The sequence below is a fragment of the Ambystoma mexicanum genome, chromosome 10 (genome assembly GCF_040938575.1).
Source record: "Ambystoma mexicanum isolate Mex_15411 chromosome 10, UKY_AmexF1_1, whole genome shotgun sequence".
NCBI lineage: Eukaryota > Metazoa > Chordata > Amphibia > Caudata > Ambystomatidae > Ambystoma > Ambystoma mexicanum.
Genome location: NC_090932.1, coordinates 926171377 through 926197941, shown reverse-complemented (window position 1 = coordinate 926197941; position 26565 = coordinate 926171377). Strand labels below are relative to the sequence as shown.

Sequence of the window (26565 nt, the reverse complement as noted above, 5' to 3'; positions counted from 1 at the left end):
CGGAGTCCAGACTACACATCACCCTATTGGAGCTGAGAGCGATCAGACTAGCGCTGAAAGCTTTCCTGACATCAGTACAGGGAAAAAATGTCCTGATAATGACGGACAACACAGTGGCCATGCACTTCTCCAGCATGGGGTCTGGCATGGATTCACATGCTCATGAATATTCCCCGTCGTCAGGCTGGGAATCCTCGGTAAAGAAAAAACCAGTATCAGTTTCGTTTCTGATCTGTCTTTCGTAGTAGTAACCAATCACTGGTCTCTCCGTCATACTGACCACAGCCAATGACTGCCCTCTACCTAAGCACCGCCTCTGGCAGCCATCTTCAGATTTTTACTGCACGTTCATGTGTTGGGATCCTCGTGCTATTGCTCTCGAGCGTTAGTGCTATTTTTTCACATTTTCTCTAAAAAACTTCGTTTTTTCGGTCAAAAAGAGCCTCAAGCTCCACCGACTTTCCATCCGATCAACGGGGACCCGTGTCGGATTCGTCTGTGCCCCTCAAGGGTGAAGATCTCGTCGAGCTACGCTTTTGGAGGATTCCAGAAGTTTCTCAGGAGAAGGGAAGCTCGACGCCCGGAAAGCTGTTCAGGATCTGCCCTGGATGCCAGCTTCAGAACGTCTTTGAGGAGGAACACTCCTTTTGTCTCTACTGCCTACATGAGGACAGAACGCACGTGGAGAAGGATTGTGCGTTTTGCAGCAATATGTCGGAGCGGACCATGAAGGACCGCCATCAACGTCTCGCCAACTGGCTGGAAGGAAGAGCCCGTCAGGCGAGAAGAAGAGGAAGAAATCCTAAGACCTTTGAGGACGCCCCGGCGACGGGGGTCCAACACAAGGCCAAGCACCGCGAGTCCGCTGGCACCGGGAGCGCTGAACGGTCGGGCTCTGCGGGCGCTAGGCAGGGCGCACCCTCCCCGGCACCTTCAGCCACAAGCCAACGCTCTGGGTCGGGTAAGAGGAAGGGCGAGCACCCGGCGAAGCTCCTGGAGAGGCCCCGGTCGAGCTCGAAGGCCCCATCGGAGGGGGAGCGAGGCAATGTTCCCCCCCCCCCCCCCTCAAGGATAAGGCGGTGAGCGCACCTAAGGTGGTGAAGGCCTTAATCCATCCGGCCAAGCCCTCTATCTATACTGTCGCGGCGGCCCTGGCTCAGCCTGTGGAGGCTACACCAGTGGTGGCGACCTCGGGGCTCAGAGTCTCCCTACCACCTCGGAGGGAGTCCTCTTTTGTGCCCATCGATAGGACCCCCGTGAAACCCCCGGCGGGGAAGACAAAGGGGGGGGCAGGGCGTCGTCGTAGACTCGGCCTCAGCTTCAGAGGAAGAGCTGATTGAGGTCTTAAGCCACGGCCTTGGCGTGGAGGAAGACCGGCCCGTCGGGATGGATCCCGACGCAGGTGACGACGACATCGTCGAGGGTGCCGACGGGGCTCCTGATCGCCCGTCGGATTCCCCTCTGCCAGTGCCGCAAGACAACTCGGCGGCCATTTTGTTGGCTATACAGTCCTTATGTTCAGAGATAAGGACGAGACTACCGTTGCCGACGGAGGAACCTCTCCCGTCGGGGGATCCGGAACCGGGACCTTCTGGTGCTCCCCCGCCCAAGAAAAGAAGGATTCACCCTCCACCTCCTTTTCAGCCGTCATGCCCCGTCCAGCCCACCTCCCCGTCCTCCCGAGGGGATGATACGGGGACTGACACGGCAGCGACGGGTACGGACGACGAGGTATACGACGAGGATCTACCGTCGTCGCGTCCCACCAGGGTTTCTCCTCCCGACGAGATTGGATCGTTCCACTCCATGATCGCCAGGGCATCCGAGCTTTTCCAACTCTGCCCTGAGGAGAAGAAAAAGGAAGGATTCCTTTATCAACGGCGCGAGGCCAAGAGGAAGACGGTCCTCGCGGTGCCTCTACTGGACGACATTTGGGATGAGGGCCTCGCCCTCCTCAAGCACCCTTCCACGACGCCGGCTAGAAGAGACCGGTTCGAGAAGAAGTACCGGGTCCCAGACGCGGCCCCCCTGTGCCTCCGGGCGCAGCCTACCCCGGACTCCGTCGTCTCCGCGGCGGCCAGGAAGAAAGCGGGGGAGGGTGCGGCCTCCCCATCGACTTCCCCACCGGACGGCGAGGGAAAGAAATTGGACGCTATGGGACGCAGGGTCATCTCGTCTGCAGCGACGACGATTAAAGCGGCCAACGCCTTGGCTATCGTGGCCCGCTACGACAGGGAGCTTTGGTACAAACTGGCCCCCCTGCTGGACTTCCTACCGGATGACAAGAGGGCGGATGCCCTGGAGATCCTCCAGGAAGGCGAGGTGGCGTCGGACCACGCCATCACTATTGCGACGGACATCGCCGACACTGGGTTTCGCCAGTTGGGCAACGGCGTGTGCCTTAGGCGGCGTGGATGGCTCAAGGCTACGGACTTCCGTCAAGACGTACAGACCAGAGTCCTGGACATGCCGTTCGATGGGAACAACCTGTTTGGGAAAACAGTGGACGATTCCCTTCAGGCCATTAAAACGGACACTGAGACGGCCCGGGCCCTTGGGGTTCTGCAGCAACGACGGACGCCCTTTCGGAGCAGCGGAGGCAAGGGCGCCTCCAAAGGTTCCGGCGGCGGTTTCTCCACCTACCGTCAAGCGGCCCGCTCGTCGTCTCAGGAGGCCTACAGAGGACGAGGCAAGTCTGGCGTACCCCGCCGTCGTCGCCAAGGAGGTCAAGGCGGCAAAGCCTCGTCAAAACAGGATTGAACTGACCGTGGGGTCGGGCCCCCACCGAAGCACCCCGGTGGGAGGCCGGCTGGCGAGCTTCGTCAGCGTGTGGGAGTCCATCTCCACCGACCGTTGGGTGCTGGACGCCTTAGCCCGGGGCCACGCGCTCGAGTTAAAAAGAAGGTGCCCGCGCGTCCCCCCCGTGGCCAGGAAAGAGCTTCACGTCCCTCAGCTTCTCCTGGAGGTAAAGGCGATGCTCAGGAAGGGCGTCATCGAACCCGTCCCAAAGAGGCTTCGGGGCTCCGGAGTTTACTCAAGATACTTCCTCGTGAAGAAGAAGACGGGAGGATGGCGCCCCATCCTAGACCTGCGACTTCTGAACAAGTTCATCAAGGCGCAGAAGTTTCGGATGGTCACCCTCCAGCACGTCCTGGGGCAGCTGGAGGAAGGAGACTTCCTGTCGTCGTTGGATTTGGAGGATGCCTACTTCCACATTCCCATCCTAATGGGGCACCGAAAATTCCTCAGGTTTGTGGTCCAAGGGCGTCACTACCAGTTCAAAGCCCTCCCCTTCGGACTACGGTCGGCACCCAGGGTATTCACCAAGTGCCTTGCACCGGTGGCGGCGCAGCTGCGCCGCGAGGGGATCCACGTCTACCCCTACCTGGACGGCTGGCTCATCCGAGCCAAGACGAGGGAGCTCGCCGTGGAGCACACGGCAAGGACCGTCCAACTTCTCACGGACCTGGGATTCTTCGTGAACTACGCCAAGTCCCACCTGGTACCCGCACAAAACGCACTGTTTCTGGGAGCGAAGCTCGACACAGTGTCCCTTCTGGCCTCCCCATCAGAGGAAAGGACCAGGTCCATCCTGGGCAAGGTACAGCGGATGTTGGTTTCCGACGCGGCCAAGGGGAGGTCCATCAAGTCCCTCCTCGGAATGATGTCTTCTTGCATCTACCTCATTCCCATGTGCAGGCTCCGGATGCGCCCGTTGCAGGAGTTCCTGGACGCGCGCTGGATCCAAACGACGGGCGGCTTCGAGGAGAGGATCACACTCGACGAGAGTTTCCGCCGAGCGGTCCGGTGGTGGGGCACCCGCGCGCATTTGACGGCGGGCATGGACTTCCAGACCCCAAACCACCAGGAGACAGTGACCGCGGATGCCTCCCTGGAAGGGTGGGGAGCGCACACCGCAAATCTGCACGCTAGAGGCCTATGGCTCCCGACGGAGAAGTCCCTCCATATCAACGTCCTGGAGCTCCTTGCAGTGTTCTGGGCCCTCAGGTCCTTCCTTCCGTCCCTCAAAGGCAAGGTGGTGAGGATCTTCACCGACAACACCACCACCATGTTTTACATCAGGAAACAGGGCGGAACCAGGTCCCCAGCACTGTCCAAGGAGGCTCAGGACCTGTGGCATTGGGCAATCGCCCAAAGGATGTTTCTGGTGCCGTTTCATCTGGCAGGGATAAAAAACACCATCGCCGACTCACTCAGCAGGGAACTGCGCTCGTGCCACGAGTGGGAACTACGGCAGGATCTAGTGGATCGCCTCTTCCGACGGTGGGGCACACCCCAGATCGACTTGTTCGCGACGGCGACGAACTCCAAGTGCCAGAGGTTCGCCAGCAGGTTTCCCCAGGCGAGGAGCATGGGCGATGCTTTCTCGTTCCCCTGGGAGGGCCTGTTCCTCTACGCGTTCCCTCCTTTGCCACTGCTAATCCGGCTCGTCAACCGGCTCAAGAGGTCACCGTGCAGGATGATCCTCGTCGCACCTGCGTGGCCGAGGCAGATATGGTTCCCGGACCTTCTGGACTTGTCAGCGTCCCCGCCAATCAAGCTGCCGGTGGACGCGGATCTACTCTCCAGGGAAGGAGGCGCCATCCTCCACCACGACCCGAAATCGCTGAACTTGCAGGCCTGGCTCCTGCAGCGCTAGAGTTTGCAGGATACGACTTACCGGCCGACTGCAGAGAGGTTCTTGCAAAGGCCAGGGCGTCCTCGACTCTTAAATGCTACGGACACAAATGGAAGAGGTTCTCTGTCTGGTGCCACGCACAGAAGATTAACCCTCTACGGATTACGGCTCCCCAGGTGCTGCCGTACCTGCTGACGCTGGCCAAAGCTGGACTGGCACACGCGTCCATCAAGATTCATCTTGCTGCGATCTCCCAATACACCAGAACCACGGGCCGGACGTCCCTGTGGTCTCATCGTCTGGTGAAAGAGTTCATGAAGGGACTGTTCAGATCGTTCCTGCCGGTGAAGGTGCCGGGCCCGGCGTGGGAGCTCAACGTGGTGCTGACCAAGCTCATGGGACCTCCGTTCGAGCCTCTGCACTCGGCCCCGTTGAAGTTTCTGTCGTGGAAAACAGCGTTTCTTGTGGCCATCACCTCCGCACGACGGGTGGGAGAGATCCAGGCCCTTTCCTGCAAGGCCCCGTACTTGACTTTTCATGACACGAGGGTAGTGCTCAGGATGCACCCCTCCTTCATGCCCAAGGTACCGTCGGACTTCCATCTCAACGAACCCTTGGTGTTGCCTGTGTTCTTCCCGTCGCCTTCGTCGCCGGCTGAGAGGACTTTGCACTCGCTGGATGTGGCTAGAGCGCTGAATTTCTACGTGGACCGCACAAAGTGTTTTCGGAAGACTTCACAACTCTTTGTGAACTTTGGACCTGTCAATCAGGGAAAGGCTCTCTCGAAGGCTTCCATTTCCAGATGACTCTCCGGCTGTATCATGTACTGTCATCGGTTGGCAAACCGACCGCTGCCTGGCCGTCCGAGAGCCCATTCCACCAGATCGATCGCAGCTACCACGGCGTTCCTTTCTGGTGTGCCCCTGCTGGACATATGCAGGGCTGCTACGTAGAGGTCGACGCACACCTTCACGAAATTCTACTGCGTCGATCGGGATTCCAGGGAGGAGTCCAGGGTCGGCCAAGCAGTGCTGCGCAACCTGTTCGCCTGAAGTGAGCCTGGTGAGGAGGTAAGATGCTTAATGTTGAGTTTGATGTAATGCTTAATGTTGAGCCTTTGCCACCTCCCGTGGTTGTGCATGTGTGTACTGCTATGTATTCTTTATTCATGAGCATGTGAATCCATGCCAGACCCCATGCTGGAGAAGGAACAAGTTACTTACCTGTAACTGTTGTTCTCCAGCATGGGTCTGGCATGGATTCACATGCGAACCCTCCCGCCTACCCCTCTGCGGCTCTTCACTTGGTCATACTGCCACTTCACATGCTTCCAAATCTGAAGATGGCTGCCAGAGGCGGTGCTTAGGTAGGGGGCAGTCATTGGATGTGGTCAGTATGACGCAGAGATCAGTGATTGGTTACTACTACGAAAGACGGATCAGAAACGATACTGGTTTTTTCTTTACCGAGGATTCCCAGCCTGACGACGGGGAATATTCATGAGCATGTGAATCCATGCCAGACCCATGCTGGAGAACAACAGTTACAGGTAAGTAACTTGTTCCTACCTCAACAAAAGAGGAGGCGTGGGATCACTGCCACTGTGCAGAGAGGCAATGCAGCTCTGGTTTTGTGCAATTCAAGAAGGAATCTCTCTATCGGCAGTTCACCTAGCCGGAGAGAAGAACTTGACGGCGGATGCTCTGAGCAGGCAGGGCAGAGTCTCCCACGAGTGGGAACTAGCTCAGGAAGTCCTTCAGGAGATTTTCGCCCTTTGGGGAACCCCTCAAGTGGATCTGTTCGCCACCAGTACCAACAGGAAGTGCAGTCTGTTTTGTTCAAGGGAATTTCCCCCGAGAGGAGCTCTAGGGGACACGTTCATAGTGGACTGGGAGTTTCCACTCCTGTACGCGTTTCCACCAGTCCCTGTCATTCCTCAAATGATCAGGAGGTTGAGAAGATTCCGGAGGGCCATGATCCTAATTGCCCCAGACTGGGCCAGGAGAACGTGGTACCCGGACCTTCTGGACATGTCCATCTGCCCTCCAATTCGCCTTCCACTCAAAGAGAATCTTCTCTCACAGAAGGGAGGTCAGGTTCTCCATCCAGACATCAGAACCCTCAACCTTCACGCTTGGCTTCTGAAAGGTTGAGATACAAGGATTGGGACCTCCCTGATGACGTCATGGAGGTGTTGCTTGAAGGCCAGCAACAAAATCTTTATACCGCTGCCGTTGGAACAGATTTTGCAACTGGTGTAGAGAAGAGAATATCATCCCCTTTTCATGTGGTACACCAACGGTGTTATCCTTTCTACTCCATTTTGGCAATTTCAGGCCTTCAAGTTGGCACTATCAAGGGCTATCTCGCAGCGCTATCGATCTTCAAGCGCACTGCAGAGGAGCCATCATATTTCAAATTACCCTTAGTAATACAATTTCTAAAGGGATTAACTAATGTCTATCCTCCAAGACCTTTCCAAGTTCCCTTATGGGCCTTAAATTTAGTCTTAAATTTCCTGATGGGTACTCCTTTCGAACCACTCCACTCTTGTTCGCTAAGATTTCTCACCCTTAAAACTGTCTTATTAGTGGCACTAACATCTGCTAGAAGGGTGAGCGAATTACAAGCTCTATCTTGTAAACCCCCTCATACAATTTTTCATAAAGACTAAGTTTTCCTACAGGTGAAGCCTAATTTCCTCCCAAAGGTGGTTTCTGAATTCCACATCACTCAGAAAATTACATTACCTTCATTCTATCCTCATCCCCATCCTGGGAAAGAGGAAGAAAGGCTACACAGGCTGGACCCAAGGCGGGCTTTAAGCTTTCACATCAGCAGCCTTGCTAGGATTAGGCAAGCAGACCAACTGTTCGTAGGTTACTCAGGGCACAAGTTGGGACTACCGATAGCAAAACGGACCATTTCCAGATGGATTATTTTGGCCATTCTGGAATGTTACAAACTAGCAGGGAAAGAGCCTCCTCAAAATCTTAGGGCTCATTCAACCAGAGGTATCGCAGCCTCTTCGGCCCTCCAAAGAGGGGTTCCGGTTCGAGATATATGTGCGGCTTCCACATGGTCGTCCACACATACCTTCACAAGATTTTACAACCTGGATTCCTCCTCTAGTCAAGAGACTAGGTTTGGCAAAGCAGTATTACATCGATTCATTCCTAAAGGGAAACATGGCGTTTTTACTCCCACCTCCAATTACACAACACTGCTATGGGAGTCTATCAAAGATAAGGAATACGTCGGAGGACACAATCCCTTCGAAGAACAAGTTACTTCTTACCTGGTAACGTTCTTTCAATGGGATGTTCCTCCGTCGTATTCGTTATCACCCCTCCCATCCATCCCCGCAGTAATACTTCCCTTGTGGTTGCAGTTTACGCTCCTTCAAGGTCAATAACCAATTCAGGCATGACTTATCTTATGCTACAAAACGGAACTGAGCAACGGACGCTGCGTGTGGCTATTTATGGGCATGGTGATGTCGGCACTAATACGGTGGCTGTCGAGGGGCACCAACTCGACGGACGTCGATGCGCAGCGCCCTGTGCTGAAAACAATTTCCGAGGCCAGCAAGCTGGAGACGAATTATCAAAGATAAGGAATATGTTGGAGGAACATCCCATCGAAAGAACGTTACCAGGTAAGAAGTAACTTGTTCTTCTGAACCATTCTACCTACAAATATCCATTTATTGAACACAGAATAACCGGCAGAATGGCTCACTAATCCCTGTGTGTTTGGAACTCAAATAACATACGAAATTGTTAGAAGGTTAGATTTAGAAAAGAAGTTGCTGTTCCACGTTTATGGCATTTCGTTCATTAATAATGGGTCTCGTCACAAGTAGCCCACTTTGTACTCTCATCTGAAGCACATTGTAGTACTATACAAACAGTAAAGTAGCCTTACCAAATCATTGCAAGAGTCCAATGCACATTGACACACCATGACAGAGAGCTTCCCCATCAGACTCATGCACACATACATTGGACAACAGACCAAAGTATACCTTTTTTTTCCAGCAGACACCAAGGAATGCCTAGCAAAAAGCAACTCCATAGAAAGGAACGCAGAAGTAGAGCAAATAAAAATAAACGTGCTCAATGTAAGCATCCACCTGTTGTAGAGTTTGTAGAAAATGTTGGAACAAACTAGCTAATGCAGTTGGTTAGCAAAACAAAGGAAGTCTCAACTACTGAATCTTTACCTCCTCCATCAAAATGTGTCACAAAACACAAAACCGTTGTGGAAAAAAGGCTACCAGTACAGCTAACAATGCTCCTAATAATCCTGATAGTGTGACAAGAACCCAGAGTAAAAAAAAGTATTTTATCAAAAATATTTCGTTGGAGTCCTTCAGATTCTACTAAAAAGAGGACCCAAATCATCCTCACCCCTTAAAACCTACCGTAGAAAGTTAATCCTACAAGCTCTCGTGGACAGTGAAATCCTTCTCAAAACGAAGTTGTTTATATTCGTGTTAAATAGGATGAAAGCACTAACAAAACTAAGTACCAAACTACAAAAGAAACTCGGCAATAAACGGAATGTGAACAAAAATAATGTCTTACATGTTTGTGGTGGTGAATGGAGTCACACAACAACCACAGAACCATATTTTCATGAAGAAGCATGCAAACAAAATCAAACAAACACAATTGCCATCCATAGCAGTCGACGAGGGTATGAGAAAATCAATACTACCATCATGGAACAAGAAACGCTGCTTACAAAAGTATCCCCCTGAAAACTCAGAATTACCTCTCAATTCAGCAGAACCACACCGTCCAGTATACAAATGGCGGTGCACATCAATGTGTGCCATTCCAAACAAAGCTTTCAAATCTTTACATCAGTTCCTCAATCGATATGTGAAAGGTGAAGACAAAAGTAAAATGAAAGTGCTGCAAAATATGGATATTTGTCCAGTTCGGAAATACACAGGACTAAAAGGACATTAATTAGCCTGCATTTCTGGGCCTATTTGCAAAAGCACCTTCCATGATATCAAAAGGATATCAATACATCATTCCAATGTAAGAAATCTAGTGTGTAAAATATACTATGCAAAAAGTCCAGCTTCAGAATTAGGCAATTTAAATACCACTCTTCTGCATCGTACACACAAATACTTACAAGAAGAAATTGACCGTATTCAGAGAAAGTATTTCGGAAATGAGAGCCACTTACAAAATGCAACAGTTTTAGAACATGCTAGCACCAATTCTGCACATAGCAACCTTCTATTACACACATACAGAAAAGAAACAGTAAAATTTAAAAGGTCATCGGCTGAAGTACCAAACCGTGTGTGTGTGTTGCCGCAGAACGTTTTACAAAAGGAACACAAAAAATGTGGACATAGCATACAATAGAAGACAATGAAGATTCTAAATGGTTTGAATTAGCTCTCTACCTTTTAGCAGAAAACAAATATGAACTAACTGAACGCCTAATATATTGCAGTTACTGCACTAAAGAATTAGACAACAACCACACTCCTTCACGTGCTATTACAAAAAATGTGGAATTGTTTCCATTACCAAAAATCCTGCAACAGCTCAATGTGTATGAGAGCATAATAATTCAAACAGTTCACCCATTTCAAGCAATTATACGCCTTCATCCAAAAACAGCAAAATTACCTTCCTCTGATTTGGTGAAAGGCATTTGTGGCAAAGTAGTTTATTTGCCATTAGATCTAACGGAAAATGTACACACTCTAGGAGTAGATCATTCAATAGAGCATTGTTTAATAGTCTTGGTAAATGGTGTACCAACAAATGACAAAAAAATTGGCAACAATTAGTGGACTTACACAAAGTTAGACAAGCATTGCAATATCTAAAAGACAATAATGAGTACTACAAGGAAATGAATATTAATTAAAGCTTAAGGGAAACAACTGAAATAATTCAAGAGCCATCAGAAACTGGACAATTCGAACTTCTGGATCCTGCTACAGTAGCCACTCTTTTGGACCATTACACAATTCATCCATTGCATTCCAATGAAAGCATAGATGATGCACTAGAAACTTAACAAACGTGACAAACTAAAGGGTCACCAATGAGAATTTGGGGAAAAAAGTATAGAAGCACATCCTTTTCCACTGCTATTTCCTACTGGCAAAGGTGGGAGATACGATGATAGACCCACTCAGATTGGGGCATCAGAATACTGCTCATTACGAATGTATTCGCAAGATCCCAGATTTAGGCAACATGTGGAATACATATTCCACCTACTCTATGAAAGTGAATTAGCAACACTGTTATGGAGTTGCACACATTCGTAAATCTGGAACACACTTTCAAAATATGTCAGCTACGCAGTTAATATACAAAGTACATGGTATACAACACGAAAATAAATAATGTACCTGCCAAAATTACAAACCTATACCGCTGTACGTCAGTGTTGAAGCTGGATCAGGGAAAACATTTTTAATCAAAATCATCAGCAAGTTCCTTCAACAATTGACAAACAACAAACTGTCAGCTGTTGTAACGGCACCCACAGGTTTAGCTGCCTACAACATATGCAGTGTCACTTTACACCGATTACTACTGCTTCCCGTAGAGCATCAAAATAAATTATACTACTACAAACTTTCTGCAGAAGCTGCAATGGAATTACGCAGAGTATTGAAACAAATGAAAATGCTACTAATAGATGAAGTGAGCATGGTCTCCAACCTAATGTTGGTTTTGATTCACCTCAGATTGCAAGAGGTACTTAAAAGTAACAACGAAGAACTCTTTGCAGGGCAACATATTATCGTGTTCAGAGATCTTCTACAATTGACACCAGTGAAAGGAAAGGTAAGCCAATTTTTAAAACCTTAGGCCACAAACTTTGCCGGAAAACTGTTGGTAGCATAGGTAATGTTAACATTTGGTAAAATTTCCAATACAGAGAATTAACTGCAAACATGCGGCAATCTGCAGATCTCACTTATGCCAACATCTTAAAAAGTATTAGAGTTGGTGTATTATCGCAAGAAACACAAGTTGTATTGAAAAACCGGCACATACATGCACTTTATGGCGATAATGCATGTGCAACTGATGTTATGGAACAAATAGCGCACAAAAATGTCAATTGTATGGCCTTAATGCCAACTCTCGCAAGCTGTTTTGAATTCATTGAAACAATAAAAGAAATGCAACAAATAATGGAAATTAGCGCCACAGACAAACTCGACGTACATGGTATGAGAGTACCCATGTGTGAACAAGCCACAAGAACACTAAATAGTTTCGAAAATTCAATCTCCAACACAGCTGGGTTGGAAAAAATATTGAAATTATCCTTAAATTGTAGAGTAATGCTTAAACGTAACCTTGACGTAGAGCAAGGGCTAGTTAATGGAGCACTGGGCGCAGTTGTTGGCTTTCAATCATACCCACGTGATAGCAACATTCAGTTTGTCAATATTCACTTTGATAAAGTTTCAGAAGTGAAAAGGATAGGGCGCTCAATTGCTCGATTCCTTCTCTTCAAAGACATGTATGTACGTAGAGAACAATTTTCTCTAACTCTTGCATATGCAGTTACCATTCATAAATCCCAAGGTCTTACCCTAGAAAAAGCATTGATAGATATAGGAAACACAGTCTTTAAGGAAGGCATGAGCTACGTAGCATTATCACGCTTACGTACACTTGACGGTCTATTGCTAATGAACTTTGATGCAAGTAAAGTCAAAGCTGATATTCCTTGCATTCTAGAATACAATAGACTGCGTTCACTGTACACCCCTCATCTGAAACAATACCCTGTTCCAGATAAAGTAAAACATGGTAAAAGAAAACTAAATGAAACAGAAATGCAACAGATTCCAACAGCAAATTCCGCAAAGAAAAGAAAAGAAGCTAAAGTTTCATCAATTACCGCAAACATAGAAGAACCTATTAGGGAATGTAAACCAGGGACGTCGGCAAAGAAGCAACAGAAATTCCAAAAAATGCACTGAGATACAGAACTTGCTGGTCCATTCAAATTTGCAAATGAAAGTGGGGTAAGTTGCTATGCAAATGTAGCAATGAATATTCTATTTCAATTGCCACCAATTGTTAACAATATTTACCTACACTGTACAGACCAATTCTGTTTGCAAATGTTAGTGCTGCATAGAAATGCAACAAGAAATCCTGACAACACATACAGTGTTCATGGAGTAAGGCAACAATTGGACGACTGTGCTGGAATGGTGAAATTCACTATGAACTCACAAGAAGATCCACGAGAATTTGTAATGTACATACTATTAGTATTGGAAAACAAAAGCATACCTGTAAATGAAATCTTCCAGATTTCGTACATGTGGAAACATACATGCACTCTCTGTAGCAAAGTGATACAGGAAGAAATCCCAAATGAGCGATTTGTGTATGTTTCCATACCAAATTGTGAGAGCATTCCATTTCAGCAACTTGTACAAAATGCAAACCATGGCAGATTATGTACTATTTGCAATTCAGACAATCGCTCCACCTTACTGATACAATCACATAGTGCCTATATAATACTTATGCTTCTACGTTATAATGCAGATGGCACCAAAAACAACTGCAAACTGGCTGGATTCACACACGGTCAAGTGTCACTTGGAAAGAAAACCTTTACAACAATAGGTATAATCTACCATGCAGGAGCTACAACCAATGCAGGTCACTACACTGCATACATTAAAAATAATTGTGGATGTTTCGAATGTAATGATAGCACCATTACTCTAAAGCAGAGATTGCCAGCTAATCTTACAAATGCGTATTTAATGTTCTTAAAGCCAAAATTTACGAAATAATGTGTACTTCAAGATTGTTAAAAAATTATGTGAAAGACTACAAACATTTAGAATACGCAAACAGGTATGTAACTACCAAAGAGGATGTAAGAATTACACAAATAAATGAATATCACAGATCGCTGGGAACAAATGCACGGGTAGAATACGCCTACAGGTATCTAACTGTTGTTAAAAATCGTCAGGAAGGCAACAAACATAACATTAATGGGAAAGATGAAGGAAACAGGATATAATGACGACACAATGAATGAATATCACAAATCTGTAGGAACAAATACACAGTTAGAATACGCCTACAGGTATCTAACTGTTGTTAAAAGTCGGCAGGAAGGCAACAAACTTAACATTAATCAGAAAGATGAAGGAAATACTCAAAGGAAACAAGGAAGTAGTTAGTACCATAGTAAATGAAGGTTTTTTTTTTAATCCGACAAGGATTTCTTTCCCCAGACCCAAGGATTAGAAAAGCAAACACAGAAACTGAGCACAATGCACAGTACACTGGTTTGTAAACTAATTATGAGGGTAAAAAAAAGGTAAACTGTCTATTATGCAATGTAGTACATTTTCAAAAAATGCAGACTAACATACCTTTTTCTTCTATCACAGAAATGGAAAAAGGAATAATTCCGCCAAGTATGATAGGCATTTAAAAAGTGTATGTGGATTCTGAACAAAGTAAGTAGTAAGTATATTGGCAGTCATTTTGTACACATGCAAATCTACACGTCTAATCTATGGTACTAATATGCTGCAGTGCCTTTAGGCTGGCCCTTGCATCTTCGTTGTGTACCCTACCGCCTACGCCTTAAAACCAAGGTACAAAGATTATAGTTCCTGGCCACAACCATAGCTGCATATCAAAACCATGGTCCTTGTAAATTAGCTACTTATCAATTTACTTTTCGAACCATCGTCTGCAGCCATGCAGCCAAGACACTAGGGCATGCACACAACTAGCGCATTACACCACACCCATATTGCATGGCCTTTGGGCATCCAGTCAAGAGTCTGGATCCTGGCCAGAAACACCACAGCATATCGGAACCATTGTGCCTTGTCATTTGACTATGTACAAACTTGGTTTTGGAAGCATGGCCTTTGGCCATGCTCCCAAAACGCTATGCCCTCCCCACAACCATCTTAATGATGTTGCATAGTACAAGTGTACCAATAGCTGTGATATGGTGCAGTAGTTTGTAGCCACAGGCTACAGATGTGAGTTGGAGGCCATAGCATTATGAATGTATGGGTATACAGTATTTAAAATGCATAGTTACTTACAACTGCAGTGCTTATTACTTTGTTCAAATACTTTGCATCCTGGCCACTACTACCACACCATATGACATCCATTGTGGCATATAATTACACTAACAAATGTGCTTTTGGGGGCATGGCCTAAAACTTTAGGTGTATATCCATACATTTCAATATATGGTTGTGAAGTGGCTTATAACTCCGGTGCTTACAAGTTTCGTTTTGGGTGCATGCTTGGGTGTATGGTATACAGCCTGCAACCATGCACCCAAAAGTACACATCTTGTCCACAACCACCGCACTACATGAAACCCATGTGGGCTTGTAAGTGAAGAGGTTATAGCTTTGTTGTTGTGGGCATGGCCTTCAGCCTTGCACCCAAGAGTGCACACACTCACCACAACCAAGCAATCCATATGCATTTGTAAGGGGGTATCCATGGGTGTAACATGCTGAAGTGTTTGTGGCCAGGGCCTAGAGTTTTGGAAGTAAGGCCTTCGGCCGACGGCCATACATCCAAGACTCTAGGCCCTGGCCACAACCACCGTAGCATGTGCCACTCATGGTGGCGTACTGATGAATACAACAACCATAGGAAAAAGTATTGCAATTACGGCATGGTGTCAGTTTCAACGTTCCCTAACACCACACGTGTCCTTACAACGGTTACAAGTTCCCTGTGCACTGCACGGACTGAAATACTGCCCTTATTGCACCTCTCGTTTTCTGTGCGTACAAGGAGGCCATAGAAAATACATCATGAAGAAGGTATAACTGTGTTATTGGGTGCAAGGCTTTCGGCCATGCACCCAAGAGTGCAGGGTCTCCCCACAACCACCTCAGTGATGTGTGTGGTAGTGGGGTTTTTTCTATAGGTGTGGTATCCTTCAGTGCTTCTGGCCAGAGCCTTCACTCCGAGCTGTATGTCCATAGATATTACATGGGATGGGTGTGCAGTGGCTTGCACGTCTAGTACTTATAACTTTGTTCTTCGGTGCATGGCCTTTGGCCATGCACCCAAGACTGCACGCACTCCCCTCAACTTGGCAATCGATACGCAATACTACGGGTGTATCCGTGGGTGTGACATGCTGCGGTGGTTGTGGCCAGGGCCTACAGTCTTTGAAGTAAGGCCTTCGGCCGACGGCCATGCATTCAAGACTCTAGGCCCTGGCCACAACCGCTGTAGCATGTGACACCCATTGCGGCGTACTAATGAATATAATAGCCATCGGAAAAAGTAATGCAATCACGGCATGTTGTCAATTTCAATGATGGCTACCACTACGCGTGTCCTTTCAACAGTTAGAAGTTTCCTGTCCACTACATGGACTGAAGTGCTATCGTTATTACACCCCTCATTTTTTGTGCGTACAAGGTGTCCATAGAAAGTACATCGAGAAGACCGACACCCAGAACAAATGCATTGATCACCCATGTGTTACTGTCTGAACCTTTCCCAACGCTCTGTGACACAGCAAAAGTTTTTTATAAATAGAGCATGTGTACGCTGGTTGTTGCTCCGCTTTCGGCGGATCCAAGATGTCGGGCGCATCCAAACAATCTGACGCAGAACACATCTCGCAGCAGCCAGTGGGCAGAGACGTTGCTTGTCTGCGGTCATGACGCCAGCCCCTTAGTCAATCGGTATCTTGTCCGTGGACCGAACAGGAAAGTGTGACCACGAAGCGGGCATGAATATCACTATTTATTTCAGACCTAATTTTTGATAATTTTAACGAAAAGTACTGCACTATAGGGCACCAAATTTACAAAAGCATGTTTTCTGGACCAAGCCCCTGTACCTTCTGCAGATTTCGTGAAAATCCATCCAGCGGTTTGAACTGTAGCCATGCGCAAAGTTTTCCCCCCATTCGGTCTATGGGAAAAAAAGACGTTTTGGGACCCCCCCTATAACTTTTGCCCCCCTGGACCAAACATCTCCAAACTTTGCAAAACAATTCAGAGTGGCCCATATACTGCAAAGTTTGGTGAGGATTCATCCAGGGGGAGCAAAGTTATAAGCCGCCCAAAAAGTGCTCTTCCTATGGAAACAGCAACTTAATCATAACTACACGGCCACTACTGTGGCCGTGTAATATATATGTATCTTGGTCAGGTTTGCTTACTTACCACAAATGCTCACATTGAGTCAGTAAACTGATAACTTAATTTGTAGACACTTGGGTAGTATACAGTCTGTGATTTGCGATAGTTACATGTAAGTGCAAGGTGTTTGATACCCACTAAGCAGTGATTCTTGCCTGTTGTATTCTAGCAGCAATGATATAGGGTGTCAGTCATATATAGGAATTCATTACATGTCCAGAATATCAGGCTGTAACTATAGCCAGTCAGGTTCTCCTCCAACGAGCAGTGTAACAAATTTGATTTTGGATAATTAACGTTTTAGATTTCCTTGCAGTTAGAACCACTTTTGCTCTGGGAATGTTTCCTCTATGCACATGAAACGTTGCAACAAATTCTACACTCTGGGCATTTGCTCCAATATTATTCAGCATTCCCATCCTGTTGGACATACCACGTTATGATTGTGTGGTTTTGCATGCAAAAAGGGTTTCTATGAGCATCCACATGCTTGGGTCTTGGGCACCCTTCATCTACTATACTATGGTGGCATTCTCCCTAAATTGTATTCCCTAGTTCCAACACAGCAGATTCTGGTATGCAGAGGGCCGCTTCTTTCACTGGCATAATAACAAATCTGCATGATTAATGTCAAAATGAGACGAAAGGAATCCACCAGGGGGCGCGACATGTGTTGAAGCACCTTTGTCTGTCTCCTCTCACGGGCCGGCGAAAAGGGACTTGAGCTGCCCCCTAGTATCCCCAAGAGCGATGTGTGGACCCCACTGGTGAGGAGGGGGGGGGCGCAGCGGTTGTGGGATCTGGGGCTGTCCCGCTCCGTCTGTCCGATTGACCTGCTGGGCTCTCCATTCCCGCCTTTGGAGTCGACGCGCCGGGGGGGGCAGAGAGTGTCTCGCCTTGCCCCATGTTTTGCTGGCTGGGTGGCGGAGAGTGGCCCCCGGCTGTGCTCACCCCACTCCATCTTCTGTGGACACTCGTTGCTGGCTGCTGTCTGGTGGGGGGATTGGACACGGAGAGTGACTTGCCTTGCCTCACGTTTTGCGAGCCAGGTGGCTGAGGGTGCTCCCCGGCTGTGCCCGCCCCCCTTCCATCTACTGTGGACTGTTGTTGCTGGCTGCTACCTGGTGGGGTGATCAGGCGGCCAGCCCCCGGGCGTCTTCACTGGCCTTATAGGGGCTCCCCAGTAATTGTCGAGGGGCACCTTCGATGGATGCTGGCCTCCGGTCCCTCTGCCTTTTGAGAGCACCTGCAACCAGACTGGAATAAGCGGACCTGCGCCCCGTGGGGAGTGGGGGACCCTCAAGGGACCTGAAGCTGCCCCCTCCCTCTAGCCTTGCCAGCTGAGGTGGCATCTGTGATGGGAAGGTACCCGGTACGTCGAGCTACAGCCTGCGCTATCGTGTGGGAGACAAGAGGCAGTGTGGTGGATCTGTGTTTTATGGAATAACTTTGCTTGCCACGTTGGTCGCACTGCGCAGCCCACCTCTTTGTCTCTTCCTGTGGCCCGCTAGAGGCAGAGGTAGTGTATTTTGGGTTCCTCTGTTGCCCTCCCATGCATGTCGCCTGTGGGCATGGTGTTGCCCCTCCGTGCAGCTGCTTCTGGTTCCGATTGTTTTATTGCCTCCTCGTGCTCCCATTCCGTCTGGTAGGTCCTCGCTGACTAATTTCCTCTGCTGAATGGGCCCCTTGGAGTGGAGAGGCGCGTCTCCCAGTCTACTTGCACTCCTCGCCTCTTTGTTGTATTGCCCCGGGTATCCACGTTGTCCACTTCTGCCTAAGTAGGGCAGATTCCCCCGTCCTATGCTCTTGGTAGGCCGTGGCCCTTATGAGCTGGTCGAAATCCCTCCAGAAGATCTGCCGGACTCCCTCCGATTCTCCTCTCCCTCCTGTCATGGCAGCTCCTGCGCAAGCTGAAACAGTGGATGTTAGCACCGTAGCCAAGGGCATGACCGTCCTTCTGGAGGAAATTCGTGGCTTTAGAGCGGACATCGCTGTGTGACTGGACACGCTTGACAAAAACGTTGACACCATTGATGACCGAGTCCAAGCCCTGAAAGCAAGCGTGGCATCAATTGATGTCCTTGAAACCCAACTGGATAAGCGCCTGGCAGAATTGGAGAGAAGGGAGGAGAAATGCTCTTTGAAGTTGGACGACTTGGAGAACAGGGAGCGTCGCTGCAACTTATGATCTTTGGGCTTTCCAGAGCGGGAGGGGGAGACGCATGTGGATATCCTCAGAGCCGTCAATGCAGTAGTTAGCCTACTATTTGAGAAGGCCAACACCAACGAGCCAACGATTGACAGAGTGCACAGGGCGGGCGCTTCCAGTAGGCCCCAGATTCGTCCTTGTGAAATTTCATTATTTCTCTGAGAAGAGCAGGATCCTGGAGATGGCACGGAAGAAGTGTCCGATTGCGTGGATGAAAATTCTCTAATCTCGATTTTTCAAGTTTTGTCGGCCCTCACCTTAGCGAGACGCCGGCTTTGCGCCCCTTTAACGAAAATGCTGCAAGCAAAGGGAGTGTGTTACAGGTGGGGGTATCCCTTTTCGCTTGCTTTCGAATTGGAGGGGTACAAGTACTCGTTGGTCACCGAGGATGATATTCGCAGAGTACCTCAGGAGCTGGTGGGAGCCCCAGACGTCGCACTTTCAGACGTGGCCCCGGAGAGAGGTCTGTCGGGGCCAATCAGACCCAAACCATTAGAGAAGAGACGTAAAGTTTGAGGTCATAGGAAATTCAGAAGGGTTGTCCCTGCCTCGCCGGGTCCATCTAATGGATGATGTCTCCTGGTTTTAGATGCCTTGGTCTTTAATGAGGGGGACCATCTGGCTCTTTGTATTCTGGTTCTTACCTGTCTGGGGGGGGTACCTACAGGGGGTCTCATTGATTCCTGAGTCTATGGTATGGGTGGGTCTACGGCTAACTTCCAGCCTACGAGGTGGTTTTCTTTTTATCGCTTCTTTGCCCCAGGCGAGGCCTGGGCAGGGGGTTTATGATTTTCCGGGGCTGGTCTATCTAAGGTGGTTTTTTGCTTTGTCTTTAGTGTGTTTTGGGGGGTGGGGGCTCTTGTTGTTGAAGATGTTGAGCTCATTCACCTGAGGGGAGGAGTCACTGGTGGCCTGGTCTAGCCTCAAGCTGTTGGAGCTCAGGGTCCAGACGTTCAGGGGTTGAGTGGGTGGCGGCAGGAGGAAGGTGTTTCAATTGTTGGGACTGTTTTTTTCAGGCTGCCGGGGCTTCCGGGGATAGGGGTTCTATAAGGTTGTACATGGTTTACTGTTGCACACAGAGGCGGGGGTGTTGGGACAGACATAACAGGCTCCCTAGTGGAGTCAGAGAAATATTTCCATCTTTTTCAATGGGTCATTCTCTTCAGTTTTTGACTGTGGGGTCTTTGAATGTGCGGGGATTAAACTCTCCGACTAAGAGATAGTTGGTGACAAGGGAATTCTTTAGGCTCAAACTTCACTTTCTTTTTGTACAGGAATCCCATTGGGTCAAGGGGAAGGAACCAAACTTCAGGTCTAGGGCCATACAGCACTTGTTTAAGTCCTCCTATTCTGCGAAGAAACACGGGGTTGCTCTCCTGATCTCCCCCAATGCCCACTTCTCCCCCAAGGCACACATATCCAACCCGGAAGGACGCTTTATTATGGTCAAGGGGTTAGTGAGAGACAGGTTGTTTACTCTGGTGGGCGTCTACGCCCCAAACAAGGCACAAGATGTTTTTGGGAAGGGATGGGGGAAACAATCAGGGAATTCATTGAGGGGTCTCTAATAGTGGGCGGGGACTTCAATACGGTTCTCTGTCCAGATAAAGATAGGAAATCACCTTACCCTTGCCCTGATCGAAGGGTCCAGGCGAAGTTGGCAGACTCTTTCCATCGGATTAATGGGGAATTGGGCTTAGTGGACTCTCACTGCCCCCCCTCCCCGCCCCCTGGTCGTGACCACGAACCATTCTTCACTTTTTTCTCTAAAGTGCATTTAGCATTCTCGAGGATTGATTACATTCTGGTAGATTCCTCAATCCGGTACTATGTCTCAGAATTTGGGGTATAAGCTATTCCGTGGTCTGACCACGACTTGGTTAGAGTCAATTTCGGGGTCCCCCCTCCTTCCCCTTTTAGGTCTCGGTGGGCATGCAATGACACTTTGATGCAAGATAAGGAGTTGAGACAGTCCCTCCTAGTTGCTTTCAAGGAATACTTTGTCCTCAATGACACTGGGGAGGTGGATATCATGGGATTTTGGGAAGCATTCAAAGCTACGATCAGAGGCTCCCTAATGGAGAGCGGTTCGAGGAAGAAGAGGGATAGGGTCCGGGACGAGCTAAAGTCGAGAGAACAAATTGCCGCCATTCAGTCAGGGGGGAAGCTGAAGTCCCAGATGCTCCCAGGCAAGTGGAAGGAGCTCCAAAAACTCAGGGCGAAATTGTCCGCCCTCCTGGTGGGCCAGACGGAGAGAAAGCTAGCCTTTTTAAAACAGAGGTATATAGAGAGGGGGGGAAAAGGCGGACACGATTCTAGCTTGGAGGCTTAGGGAGCTCAGAAACAGTAGAAAAGGGAATTCCATCTCCTCCCGGGTAGGGGAGAAAATCCTGCAGCACGGCGTGATAGCTGAACAGTTTAGGCAGTATTATGAACGCCTTAATGCAACAGAGTACACAGGTGACGGTGCTTCCCATTCCTCGTCTCTCCCTTGAGAACGCTGACGCCTTGGAGCTTCCCATATCGCCCCAGGAAATAATTGATACCATCTCTTCCCTAAATAGCGGTACCGCTCCAGGGGACGACGGTTTCTCAGTTCGCTTCTATAAGGCGGTCTGCTCCACGCTGGCCCCATTCCTAGCTAAGGTGTTCAACCCCGCCCTTGACACAGGCTCCCTTCCTCACTCCATGATGTCTGCTCTTATTCTGGTTCTCCCCAAAGAGGGGAAAGACCCCTCCCTCTGCCAGTCCTACTGGCCCATTTCCCTTCTCAATATAGATGTTAAAATTCTAGCCAAACTCCTAGCAAAAAGATTGGCTAAACTCCTCCCTTCGCTGGTGCACGGAGACCAGGTTGGTTTTATTCCTGGTCGCCAAGGGTCAGACAACGTGAGGAAAACTCTGGACCTCATGTATGAGGTTTTGAAGCGGGATTTGGAAGCCTACCTCCTCTCTCTGGACTCGGAAAAGGCCTTCGGCCGCGTCGAATGGCCTTGTATGGGTAAGGTGCTTCGGAGAATGGGCCTGGGGGATACATTTTGTGGGTGGATCTCGACCCTGTACAATGGCCTTGTGGCAAGGGTTCTGGTTAATAACTGTACTTCAGCATGTTTGCCGCTTACTAGAGGTCCCCGTCAGGGGTGCCCCTTGTCCCCCCTCTTATATGCTTTGGCGATGGAACCCCTTGCCATTGTGGTCAGGGGGTCAGGATCTCGGGGGTGCAATGTGGGGATTGTGAATTCAAATTATCTCTGTTTGTGGATGATATTTTGGCTTACCTGACTAATCTCCAGGATTCCCTGCCTCAATTGCTGGGCCTAATTCGCCACTTTGGTTCCTTCTCATGGCTTAAGGTCAATGTTACCAAATCCTGCATAATGCCGATGGGTGGGTTAGACCACAAAATAAATGGCAGAGCAGAGGTGCTGGGAATGAGAGTAGAGCGGGAAACCACCAGATACCTAGGCATCAATATTCCCAGAGACCTGGGTAAATTGTTTGCATCAAACGTCCCCCCCACTTTTGGCGAAGATTCGGAGCGACCTGGTACGATGTGCTCCCCTTACTCTTTTGTGGTTTGGGCGCATGGCCACGGTTAAAATTAACATACTACCTTGTCTCCTTTCTCTTCTCGTCCCTTCCTTGCATAGTTCCTGATTCCTTTTTCGAATTACAGTCCCGTGTTCTTCACTTCATTTGGAATGGCAAGAGGGCTAGAGTGCAATATTCCACCCTGACTCTTCCAAAATCTTTCGGTGGCTTTGGCCTCCCTGATTTTAGATTGTACTATAAGGCAGCCCAGTTGCGTGTAATGCTAGAACACTTGAGAGATGGCCTAGGGACTTATTGGACTTGCGTGGAGGATGTCCAGGCCCATCCGAATAAAGTCAGGGATCTTTTATGGGCTCCTCCAAGACCCCTTCCATTGCTTGTTAGATCTCATCCAACACTGGCTGCCCTCTGGGCATCCTGGAAGCCAAACAAAGATAATAGGCGGCTCTCTTCCTGGCCTTCCCCCTTATCTCCTCTCTGGGGCCCCCTGTTCAATCTTGGTTCTAGGGGTTTCCGCGAGATGCAATTGTGGTTTGATCAGGGGTTGGAAAGGGCTGCCCAACTCTTTCGCCAGGGTGTCTTCATTGAATATGACCAGCTGTCGGATGTGTTGAGGGACAAACCGCTCCCCATCTTCAAATATTTGCGTCTCAAGGGGATCCTCACTCAAGCCGGCTGGCTGGCTGATATGACTCACCCCTTGACTCCCTTTGAAAAGATCTTTGTGGAGTCCAAGGCCAGAAAGGGCTCCCTTTCTAAGATTTATAAGGTACTGGTCACCGCTAATCTAGAGGGTAGACAGCCGTTCAAACAAATCTGGGAGGAAAGAATGGGCCTAACCCTTGATGAATCTACGTGGAAGTCAGTCTTCAAGACAATCTTTTCGGGGACGTTATACACTTCAGCCATGGAACATAGTTTTAAGATTCTCCATTCTTGGCATCGGCCCCCGGTCACCCTATCCAGAATGTTTGCGAAAGTGTCTCCGATGTGCCCTGGGTTGTGCTCACACCGTGGAACCTGGCACCATATATGGTGGGAGTGTCCGGACATCCAGGTCTATTGGTCCGAATTGCTCAGCTGGATCAAGGACATAGTGGGAATGAGCCCCTCCCTTCTCCCCTTAGAGATCCTCTTGGACATGCCCATGCCTGATAATGAGCTTTTTACCTTCTCAAAGATGCAAAGGGCTATGTTGAGAGCGGGGAGACTGGCCCTAGCCCAAAAATAGAAGAGTTCCTCAGATCCCTCTAAGGCGGAGTGGCTTAACAAGTTATTAGCTATTTTCACTTACGAGAAATTGTCAGCCATCACCGATGATACTATGCCTTCTTTCTTGCAGGATTGGACTGTGGTTCTTTTAAATGATTACTGTGATGCTATGAGACTGTGAATTGGCTGGGCTTATAGAGTCTCTACTGTCTTGCGGTTGTTACTTGTTGCCCTCTCTTTTGCCACAGCTCTTAACGTTGTGTGGAACCTCACTATTGTTGCCACCCTGAAAAGTCTTAATCAGAGTCTAGTTCTAACCCTATGCCTTTTGAACCTTTTGCCTAATGAAGCCTGGTAACCCTGTTAAGGAGGGATGTGGACAGGGGTAGGAGAAGGGGGGGAAATTGGTATGCATTGTTTTATTAATGATTGTAGCTGATATTTTCGCCAGGAGTTGACTGGCAGATCTGTTGTATGTTGAAATGCTTAATAAAAACAAAGTTAAAAAGAAATGAGATGGGAGTACATATAGCTAGTTAAAAGAACCGGCTAATACCTAAATCCTTAATTGGTCCTGTGACAAATTGTTAAACCAGCCTTTCATCCTCGCATACATTTCAGCTTTAATGCTACATTGCCATTTACATAAAACCATGATTGGAGTTTGTAAATTCTCATTTTATGTATTGAGCACTACTGAACATTTGCACAGTTGCACACATTTGCAGTTTTAGTGATTCCTCTGATGCACCTTGATGGAGGGGATAGAGGCGCAAGGTGCTAGGTGTTACACGTTTTGTTTTCTTAGGGAGATGTCTGGGGTTAAGGGACAGCCCATCGATGCTTGCCTTTCCATGCCCTAATACCTGTGCATGGATGGGTCTTCCTGTTTTCTTCACGTCACTGCTCGATGGAGGGGTATGGGTGTGCAACGGTCCATCTGAGTGACTTGATTGCATCAAGAAAGGCCAACTTCTACATTCTAATGCCAAATAGAACCTGGGCTCCTAATATTCACACCACAATGGCAAGTGTTAAAATGAGATTGAGGGCTAGGGGAGGAGCCATGTAATTATTCCCCTTCAATCCACTGTTGATAGTTAATAGATGAGCAACAGTGGCTGACATTTTTGTCATCTGTCGGGTCTTAGAAGAGAGGTGGAGAAGTAACTGCAGGTCATAGACCCAACCCCTCTACCTTGGTCTTGCTACTGTGAAGTGAGTTGATGAACTAGAGAAGTTGTCTTTCATAACTCTGTCCTGATGGGTGGGAGCAGCTGGATCCTGAGAGCAATCCGTTTTTCACATGCTTCGTCAGAGTCAGGGTCGTTGTGTATTTTGGCCCTGCTTAAGTGATGGAGGGGCAAGGAAGGATCTATGTGTAGTCTTGCTCCTTTGGTTGTAAGAAGGAACATAATGGGTCTTGTGCCCAAATTCCCCTACATAAACAATTTCAATGTGCGAAAGCCACTTGGCACATGCCAAATCAAGCCCCAGTAGATCTTGTGTGTATGAATATGTTGTGCTGAAGTGCCACTGAAAGCACAGAGCAGGCTGAGAAACAACTGCTATGTAAAATGGAGATTAAAAGAAATGGAATCCATTAATCAGTTGTACATAGAAAATAGACTGTGGATTTGGGCCTGGCATGCGGAAGGCAAGGGATGTGTGTACAGGTAAACATGCACCTGCGTTTCTGAAATTCGTTACTATTCGGTTTGTAAATCCTAACCGACTCAGATTGACTTTTGCACAGTAAAATAACGTAAGACCCATCTTGTCAATTCAACTACTGTATTTTGTATTCTCCAGTACAGGTCCCTATTCTTGATAGTAAAAAATTGGTCTCTTGGTTGCAACCATGTTTTTAGGTGTAGTAATTTCTGCTTCATCATGTACACTTTCCCTTCACAACTTTTCAATTCTTGTGTGTTTTTCCACAAACTATATTTTGTCAGTCTCTGGTTAAAGTTTGCTTACAGAAGTGATACTTTTTATTCATGGAAATTGCCATTTCCTCCTAAAAAGGATCCTTTAGGTGCTTGTCTCTGGGGCTGTCGCGTATTCCCCGTTTTGTCACTCACTTTTCATGCTCCTTTTTTACTTTCCATGTTTCTCATGAACCATTTCTAAAACGATATTGTTTACTTCTTCTTCCAAACCACTTTGCTTTGTTTTACAGGTGCTGCCCTAGCAGAAGGATTCGAAGCTAGGTTAGAGGAATTTCAGAAGTTCGAGAAACTGTTTGAGGTACACCTCTCTGCTCCTGTAGCACATCTTGTAGGCTGACATCAGTGCATTAGTAATACACAGGTTATTTGGGGGTCATATATTCTTTTTGCTGTTGTTAAACCTTTGAATAGGGGTTTCCTGATGCTATTGTAGCTTCCTCTGCCACAGATATTGTCTCTTTCTTGACCTTGTCCAACCAAGAATTCCCTTCTACTTTCTTAATTTGTCATCCTTAGAGTGTGATGTTGTCCGTATACTGTTCTAAATTGGCAACAATAACCTACCTAGAATATGGAGCATGCACATTGTAAATTTGAATTACTAAAATAAATACTGCATTGAAGCGTTTTCTTAAGTCATATTTAAGGCAGCTTTTCTACTCTTAGTGTTTTGGTTTGAATTGCATCAAGTATTTGGCCATAGGAATGAAGTCCTTTTACCAAGCTTTTCTGAGAGATGAGCTTTAAAATAACATTGAACTCTGCCATCAAGAACCGCTGATTCTTGGCATATGCTGAT

The 26565-nt window shown here is 48.0% G+C and overlaps 1 protein-coding gene across 3 annotated transcripts in view; it reads left to right on the top strand.

Annotated features, from left to right (window-relative positions):
- The window catches only part of MFN1 (mitofusin 1), a 1384201-nt gene that overhangs the window by 765602 nt on the left and 592034 nt on the right, over positions 1-26565 (top strand). For all 3 annotated transcript variants that reach the window (XM_069618688.1, XM_069618687.1, XM_069618686.1), the window contains one exon: positions 25997-26064. In XM_069618688.1, coding sequence (XP_069474789.1) covers positions 25997-26064 — 68 coding nt within the window. The remainder of the gene's footprint in view (positions 1-25996; positions 26065-26565) is intronic.